The following is a 9848-nucleotide window of genomic DNA, read 5'->3' as shown; positions in this document are numbered from 1 at the left end:
TCTTCAAGCGTCGATCGATTTTCCTTGCGTAAAAGCATTCTAAAATGTCCCAAAAGTATCATTTCCTTCCATCAGATGAATAAACCTGTATTTGCTTTGAAAAGACTCTAAAACATGATTAATACATCTTAAAACCTTTATATACCATGTATAAAAACGGGTGAAAATCATGGTATATCAACTCCCCCAGACTTATCTTTTGACTTGTCCTCAAGTTAAACCAACGAACAATCTCTCTGGAAGAGGGTTGAAAACATCAGGGACTCACAGATTTGAAACATTGAAATTATCACCTCTATAATATTGCATTCCACATCTAAGGTTCCTTCTTATAGATATACATTATGCAATATCCTAGTTTAGCAACCAAAATCATCTAGCCAACAATCTTAACTAATCTTATCATCAATCTCCTCAACCAACCTCATTTCTTAATGTAAAAAGTGTAGGCTTTACCTTGGGAGTATCGATCACAGGATGCAAGGATTTCAGAAAAGTATCTGGAACTGCAGGTAATAGTTAGTTCCTAATTTCTCTCTCTAATTTCTCTCTTGAGTCAAAGTTAGCCCCAAGACTAGCGGTGAAGTCAGGTTAGTGTTGGAGGTTAGCTTCGGTTCTTTCTAACAAGCTAGCAAGTGTGTATAGTTGACTGGTTGATCCACTTTAGCATCTATAGTATTATCCGCAGTCAGTAAATCTAGAATGGTGCTAGAAAGTGGTTAGACATTCAAGTAGAAATCATTAGTTCATAATCCCCTTCTTGACTCAATAAAATTATTTTTGAAAAGATTTTTGACAAAAACTCAAGAAAGTGGTGTTAGTAACTACCTCCCCCAGACTTAAATTGTACCGACTCGGTGCAAATTGTCCAAGGGTAGGTTAAAATCAAGTTAGATGTTCGAGAATGTTAGAGTGAGAATGAAGTACCTATCCGTACTACACATCGATCGATGTAATCCTCTCCATATCGATCGATGTTACTCGCCCAGAATCGATGGATGTAATCCTCTCCATATCGATCAATGGCGAAACACAAAAAATTTTGCATGTGCTTGGAGTAAACTCGAAGTTCCTTGCCTAATGTTAGCTCTGTTAGACATCCAAGCATAAGAAATAATAAGCATCGTCAAACATAAAATATAAGTTTAAAAACATAAAGAGAAATTAGGACGTATACCAAGGTATTATACCATAATTAACACCACACCAAAAGACACTTTTCTGACCACTTATCATAAATTTTCTAGACACTGCTACCCCTATATGTACCACTTCGGCGTGAGATTACGAAATCTAAAATGGAAGATATGAAGTACGTAGTTTGAGATTTTGTCAGTCCTTAATATTTAAGAAATCTTAATAGATTTAGTGAATCTTTCTCTTCTCACATATATTCATATATTTACTCTCTGAAATCTCATTCCTCTTTCCCCGATACAATCATCCATCTCTCTCATCGTTATCATCGAGGTTCATCACCAAACCCCAATTTCTACAAAATCAGTAACAAAATGGAAGAAGAAGATCGCTCATCTCCACCTCTACGCATTCCAGACAGGATTTTCGCGGTGGACCATGAACCAGTCGGCGTTAGAGTAACGCCATACCACAAACCCTATGCCATTAGGCAAATACTCAACGCTCTCGATCCTGAAGAAGTAGACACCATCAGGGGCTCATCGTTTGGGAAGCTTATTGAGATTGGGGAGAAGCTTTCTTTCTCCGGACGTTTTGGCCGTTTCATAATCTCCAGGCAGCTATTAGTCTCAAGCAAACACGAAGCTTGGTTCATCTTCGCAGGCAAACCTGTACGTTTTTCTCTTCGAGAGTTCGCCTATGTAACTGGGCTAAACTGTCGCAAGCTTCCCAAACACACAAAAAAAAGAGCCAAGAAAATTATCTCGGAAAAACCATACTGGGGGGAGCTTTTTGGGACACTGAAGGAGGTCCCCGTCACTTCTGTTGTAAGAATGCTAAAGAAAAGAACCGTCAAAGATAGCTGCATTCGTGTGAAATACGCTCTATTAGCTTTACTAGCTGCTGTTATTCTACCAACCACGCACACACCGCGTATCTCACAAGATCACGCAGAGCTTATCAAAGACATAGATGATTTCTTTGCATACCCATGGGGCAGAGTATCCTTTGACATGGTTATGAGTAGTATTAAAGAGAGGAAGGAGGTTTCACTGTCGCAAAAAACCATTGCTCTGAAAGGATTTGTTCTTTCACTACAGCTTGTAATGGTCGAAGCCATCCCCGCTCTAACAGAGGTTGTCAACGATGGATCCTCATCTGGCTCAGAAAGTGACGGCTGTGAGGAAGATGATCTAGTAGATGAAGATAAGAATGGGAAGCGGAGCCTCAGCCCGGGTCATGCTCGCGCCATCGACGCAGCTGGAGAGGTACATATTACCATTACCCATACTTATTCACGTCCTCAGTCAAAATGTGAAATAGTACAATTTGATCACTGTCTCCATTGCAACCAACACTGACTTCTCGTTACTTTTTTACTTTGCGTGGTAGGTCGCAGTTCATTCTATAATAGTAGAAGACAAAGAACACTTCAAAGCGTCACCTGATCTTGGCTGGTCGGACGACGAGGAGGATCCTATCGTGGACAATTTGATGACTCTACTCGAGCAGCAATTTCCCTTCAACAAGTCAAGCTTTACCGGCGGCGTAACTAAGCTAGAGGTCAATAGGATGCGCGAAGGTGCAAAAACAGAGGCAATTAACCGGAAAACAGTGAAGCCAAAGCAGACAAAACAGACAACAACCTCAGAAGTCATAGATGTTGAATCAGTTGCATCGATGGTCAGAGACAAAGTTAGAGAAGATCTTTCCCGGATTGAGAGGAAATTAAGCACACTTTCTGAATCTTTCATCACCTTCCAAACCAATGTCCTAGAAAGCATCCAACAATTGGTTCGTAAATTGGAGGTTTCTTCTGGCCAGATACCAGTTAGCTCTTCAGCGCAGACTGAAAATGTTTCCAATGTCTCTAGAGATGGCCAACATCGAGACATCAGGCGCACTTCACCACACTGTGTAGGTATTCATACCGAATCCGCCCAAAATGATATTATCAACGACGCTATCCGATTCGCAAACCAAACAACATCATTGCCTGTCGATGTAAGTTTTTCAATAACCAGACAAATATTATGTTAACCGGATAATTCTCTGAGGTTGTATACATAATATTCACCACTTTGCAGGGCCTGAACGGAGGACAAGGGATTCAGCCAGTGATACACACCGGAAATCAGACACAGCGCGACAGCCATGAAGAGATGATAACTGACCATCCCCCCGTTGCAATCCTATTCTCAAATCAAGCAAATATATTTTCTGTCGATGTAAGTTTCTCAATAACCGGCTACACTATGATACCAGCCGATTAACACGATGACTCACTTTGATTCTTTTCTAAGTCTTTAGTGATATTTTCTTGTCAATAGGTTGCAAGTAACACATCCGCATCGTTGGTCGTTGACAATCCCCCACCACCATATTCCCTTGGCCGTGAAGGAAAAGTTGCTGATCATAGGCAAAGTTCAGCAGATTTAGGTAGCACTGCGCCAGTTCTGTTCTATTTGCCTAATTGAGTCTAATTACTTTGCAGAACCTTGACCCTGAGTTACTATTCACAAAACCAACCTTCTCCCTAGGTCTAACTCAGGAGGAACGTCCACACCTGAAAGAGACTGTCACTGAAGGGGTTAGCATGTGTGAAAATGACGTTTATCATAGTCAAAGCTCACCAGATACGGTACGTACAACTTTGTTTCAGGTTGCACAGCGCCACACTGCTCCCTCTGCCTAATTTGAGTCTAATTAATTTTGCAGAATCTTGACCATGAGTTACCATTCCCAAAACCAACCTTCTCCCTAGGGCTAACTCAGGAGGAACGCCCGCACCAGAAGGAGGCTGCCACTGAAGGTGAAACTACGTGCGCAAACGCTGCTGGCAAAGAAATTTGCGAACAGGATGATCAGCTGGGTGCCTGCCGGAAAAGTAAGAGACTTAAGGCCCTACCCAAGTCTCTGGTGGGACAGTATGAATGCGACATGCGTCTCCTCAATCGGGCCCGAGTAGCATTTGTAGATCCCGACAAAACAGGCGGGAACATTGATTACGCTGCTAAGTTCTCTTCCCTCCTCGATAAACTGAAGACACCATTGTAAGTTTATATTCTAGATGGTCAAATTAATTGTTAGCTGTATAATTATTTAAGATACCGTCTACTAAACTTTCTTGTCCGTCCTCATGTAGTACAATACGCATTGGCCAATCAACGCTAGAGAGCAATGACCTAAATGAGCTTGTTCAAAGATCCTCTCCCTTGCCACCAAAGGTTTGTTCATCTGCCCTGCAATGTTATTGGTGTGCTGCTAGGAATATTGTACCTTAATATTATTGTTTTTAATTTTCAATAACAGGTGGTTGATGTTCTCATTGGCCATATCAGTTCACAGTTTACGCTAAACTCACCCCCAAACCAGTCCAACCACCCTGTGTTCATGGACACTCAGTTTGTTTCCCAGCTCTCAAAACTGTTTACCAAGTTTTCTAAGATGTCGAAGAAAGAGTCCTTCTGGTTTCCCAGCCATATACTTGAGCGAGTTCGAAGTTATCCAGACGCTGACCGTTACTATCTTCCTTTCAATCTCGACAGAAAACACTGGGTCGGTGTTTGCGTTGATTGCAGCAGCTGGTCAATTGTTCTGATGGACTGCAACATAGCACTCAGGACTGACAGCATGATGGTGAAAGAGGTTACTCCCATTGCTCAGATGTTTCCATACCTGCTGAAACAAGGGGGTAAACAGCTTCTGCACAAAGATGCTAGAGCATTTCCCATTGAGAGACCTCGTAGCATTCCGCAAAATACATCTCATGCGGACTCTGCTGTGTCAGCCCTTCTTCTCGTGCAAGCTCACGCCGTCGCAGGTGTCGACCTCTGCAAATGCATTACCCCTGATAAAATCGGCAGCGAAGTTGAGAGGCTGGCGATTATGTTTTACGAAGCCACCGTGGGAATGCTCTAAACCGTCCGACCGTCACTCCTTTATGTCATGCACATGTGTGTTTGTTGTTTTTGCTAAGTCTCTCTATCTATGAAAACGGACTATCGTACTGCTTATCATACTCTTATGCTTTTTATTAGGTCTTTTCTACGTTTCAATAACTCTTATGAAAAATAAAGAGAATCATGTTGATCGAACTCTTATAATGTCGATTTAAGTTTAATGAGGGTGTTATATTTTCTGTAGCCATATACACTATGGACTTCCCTTAAATTATTAGCCAGCTATTAAATCGAATGTGTAGCCAATATTCTTTTCATCATTGGTTACAAATCTCTAACACATGTGATGAAAAGAATGCAATATGTTCAGAAGTAGGTGATGCATGACAAGTAACAATATTGTTTCTGATTGTTGTATGTTTTACAACTACTCAATTCCAGTATAGTTACCTGGTTCTACTCGGAAACGGGCGGACATACGATGAACCATGTTATTGTCTCGCAATTGGGCACTACCCCTCTAAATTTTCTATTTACCGTTATTCGAACATGTTAACCGGCTATTATGTTAACCGTCTAACATTACGGATGGTTGGTTTAGCTATTTCTTTTTGTTTTTAAACATGTTAACCGTCTAACATTATAGGTGGTTGGTTTAGCTAGTTCTTTGTGTTTTTAAACATGTTAACCGTCTAACATTACGTATGGTTGGTTTAGCTAGTTCTCTGTGTTTTTTAACATGTTAACCGTGTAATATTATGATTAACCGTATAACCTTTAGAGTAGACTTTATTTAATATTTTTCTACTAGCCAACCATCCATCTTTCAGAAATGTATGTGTTTCTAAATATAAATTCAGTTTACAGTTTATAAATTGATTTTCCATCAAACCACTATCATCACCATCTTTCTGAATATACAATTCCTACTTGTCCAGACAAGCGTCAAATTTAGTAGGGAAGAAAACCTTTATTTATCATAACATTGCGATATTACCACTAATCCAACAACCCATACAAAGCAGAAAGCTACAATATAATACATAACAAAAGTTTTATTTTAGCCCTGCTGAACTGAACTATCCTCTTTCCATACAACTCTCCCACGCAACCATCTCCTTCCCTCGGCTTGCTACTTTTTCTTATATTGGACGCTTGCATGTCGCCTTGTTATGGTTCAGACCCTTGCACCTGCTGCTTACAATTCTCCTACGGACGCATTTCATCTGATAAGCGACACAACACCCATAGCCAACCCATCATTATATTAGTTTACGTAATGCAAATATATATGAACAAGCGATAAGTTTGGATTGATAGACATTACCAATTTCTCTCCACGCGAGAAGAACCTATGTTTCTTCGGCCTACCCGGGGGGCGTCTCGTTGCTGGAGGACTAAGGCGCCGGCCATTGAAGATAGCATCATTCTCTGGAAATCCACTGTAATCCCCAACCGGCACTATCCTCTCCTGATAAGCACCCCTCAGCATACTTACGTTGTAAGCTTCCATCACTAAACTCTCAACCAACACACCAGACTGCAATGCCGCAGCTATCGCGTGTGGACATGGGATACTGAGCATCTGAAACGCAAAACAGCTACAACATTTGTTAGCGAGTTTCACATGAAAGCTTCCTCCCTTCTTGTCCCGCACCTCGAACTCGCCATCAGCAATATTAGTTACCTCGTAACCCCCTGTCATCTCAAAGTTTCTTGTTACAATCCCGAGCACACGGGGCGATAGGGCGTTGTTATTCCTATTTGCTGAAGTTCTCCTGCTTGCAAACCACTCCGTCAGCTTCCCTCTAACGTAATCAACCAACCGGATAACCGGGAACTCTCTCGCTTCATTTAAAACTGCATTCCACGACTCCGCTAGATTACTCGTCATTATGTCATACCTATCTCCAGGAAAATGCGACCTTGCCCAATGTTCAAACCCTATATCCAACAGGTATTTTGCACAGCCCGCATCCATTTCTTTTATTTCGTTGAACGTTTTGTAGAAGTCCTCTAGCCGGTATGATCTAGCTGCTTTGGCAACCAAGAAAGGCAGGTGCCTTCCTTTGAAATTCGTCCGGATGTTTCTCTTTAGGTGGACGATACATACACAGTGCCCTGCGCCAGGATATACCTAGGGATGCACAATAGTAATTTAAGATTAATGCTCACCGATAACATTTGCATTCACTTATAACACTCTAACCAGCTAACAAATATTATTTATGGCTACATTTGCATGCACCTATAATACTCTACCAGCTAACACTCTAACTGAATTACATTTATCTGTACCTATAACAATCTAACTAGCTAACAAATATTGATTCTGGCTACATTTACACAACTCTATAAAACTATAACTAGCTAACAAAAACGGACTTTGGCTACACATTTCATTAACCTACTAATTCATACTAGGACAGAATAATACAATTTACATTATGCCAAGGATCGCGACCTTTACCTTGCTTAGGCCTTTGTAAATTGAAGAATTCCGGTCAGAAACAAACACTAAACCCCCAATGTTCGTCACAAACGTTGTTAGCTGCTTGATAAACCATTCCCATGATGTGTCGTTCTCACTATCAACCACCGCAATTGCCAACGGAAATATTTGGTAATTACCGTCTTGTGCAGAGGCCGTCAACAAGCAACCTGCATACTTCCCTTTCAAGTGAGTCCCATCAACCACAATCACTTTTCTCATATACTGATATCCTTTCACAGAAGCTCCCAATGCCACAAACATGTACTTGAAGCGGTGTCCTCCATCATCTGTTGGCTCTGCGCAAAGATTGGCTATGGTTCCTGGATTCACGGTCACAAGCTTGTTCAGATACGATGGCAAGTGAATGTACGATGCGTTACACGACCCTTGTACATTATCTATTGCCAAATCTCTCGATCGCCAAGCCTTCCAGTATGAGATATTGACGTCATGATCTCCCCGCATCATTTGCCTTATTTCTCCCGGGCGGGGCCCACCCCCAGTACCAGCAAACTTTGTCCTCATTAGCATGCCAATAACAGAAGCTGTGGCTTGATTCTGGTAACCTCCACACTCGTCTATTGTACACTGGTGCCTACTCTCGTAGGTTCTTATTTCAAACACATCACAATCCTTTAACCGAACCGCATAGACGCGCCATGGACACCCCCTTTCGCAGCACTTTAGGATCATCATTGTTGGATCGGACTTTGCATTTCGGAAACAAAACTTCTGGCTGATTGCGTATAAGGCCATATGCTGCTTGAAATCCTCTCTTGTTCTGAAAATCATTCCAACAGCCAACTTCCCTTCCTGATCACCAACTTCTCCTGAACACCCAAAAAGGTTACATTTTGTTACTAGTGATTTATTAGAGACAAAAGCTATGTTACATATATATTATGGAAGCGGCGGACAACGTAATCATTATGAGTAATAATTATGAAAAAGCATGGTTGGACAGTCTTAACGCTTTAGTTAAATTTAAATTTTCACAACTATATGGTCAAGCGGCATTCTCTTTAATGAATAGCTTAGTCTAATGTTGACACATATACCCTAAATTTAACATAACTTTGCATTTCCATTAATACATTATTTTAAAAGTTATACAACTAACATCATCATTACGAGAAATAAAACTAAAAAACTTGGTTAGACAGTCTTAACTCTTTAATTAATTTTCCAAAACAATATGTTAAAGTGCCATTTTTCATAAATAGCTAAGTCCAATGCTGGAACGGTTAAAATACATTGTACACAGATAAATGTAAACATAACTTTGCATTTCCATTCATGCATTATTAGGAAAGTTACACAACTTTCTTACATAGGTTCATATTAAACATAAACGTTTACCCAAAAGTTTACCCCAACAAAAGCCAACCATCCCGGCCAAACTTTATGTTAACCGTTTCCAAAATCTGTACCCTCCTTATTGCAACATAAACAAAATATGACATAATTTAACATTTAAACCCATAAGCTGGTGATGGACTTAAGCGTTTCCAGACCCACCTTTTTGTCGCTTGCATGAGTTGATCCCTCTGTGGTCTTAGTAGACTTTGTTCCCACCTTTTCTTCCCCTTCTCCGCAAGCTAAGGTTAGCATCAGAGCCGGTGGAGGAAGCCCCTGACTTCCAGCAAAAAGGTTATCACCTATCGGTGGGATTTTAGCTGCGTTGCGTCCCCCTGCATGGAAAACACAACGTATATAAATCATCACTTACGTAAGCTTAAAAAATTAAGTCACCTAACAGAATTTAATTTGGTCTATACCTTTGTCCTCCAATGGGTCCACGCTAACAGATCCAACACCCACTGCAGTTTCGACCACACCACGCACTTCCATGCGGACTGATGTTGCCTTTGGACCAACCTGAGTGCAAATCACTGCAGTGTCGCTGGTTGATGAGGAACCATCATCACCCGTGACCACAACAACTCCCTCCTTCACAACAGCTCCACCTTTTTTGAATCCAAGACCAACAGCACCACCTCCATCGCATTCAGGTAAATCCTCAGTTGACTCTGTCTCATCAGTTGACTTGGTCTCCTCACGCAAAACACCCTCCCAAAACGCATTCCTACTTGCCTCCATAGCAGCAGCACGCTCACGGTTGCAAAACTCAGGGAAAGTCAGAACATCTATCCCCACGTCCCACAACACCGCGGGTGCTTTGGTCTGACCCACAGATTCCTGAATGATACCCTTTCCTTTATCCAGAGTGCCTTGTCCCCCTGTGCAAATTAGAATAATTTAGTTCTGATTAACATTAACCAAACAAAATACATAGTAACATGATATAATATTTG

The 9848-nt window shown here is 41.2% G+C and overlaps 1 protein-coding gene across 1 annotated transcript; it reads left to right on the top strand.

Annotated features, from left to right (window-relative positions):
- Nucleotides 1–1511: 1511 nt before the first annotated feature.
- On the top strand, nt 1512–5058 carry LOC103848390. The gene is made up of 8 exons (XM_033282868.1): nt 1512–2405; nt 2530–3141; nt 3225–3365; nt 3468–3590; nt 3632–3778; nt 3856–4190; nt 4283–4364; nt 4450–5058. The coding sequence occupies exons 1-8, from the start codon at nt 1512–1514 to the stop codon at nt 5056–5058; spliced, it is 2943 nt and encodes a 980-aa protein (XP_033138759.1).
- The last annotated feature ends 4790 nt before the right edge of the window (nt 5059–9848 follow it).

Source organism: Brassica rapa, chromosome A10 (assembly GCF_000309985.2).
Source record: "Brassica rapa cultivar Chiifu-401-42 chromosome A10, CAAS_Brap_v3.01, whole genome shotgun sequence".
Lineage (NCBI taxonomy): Eukaryota > Viridiplantae > Streptophyta > Magnoliopsida > Brassicales > Brassicaceae > Brassica > Brassica rapa.
The sequence above is the reverse complement of the archived record's forward strand: the minus strand, read 5'-3'. Positions and strand labels throughout refer to the sequence as shown.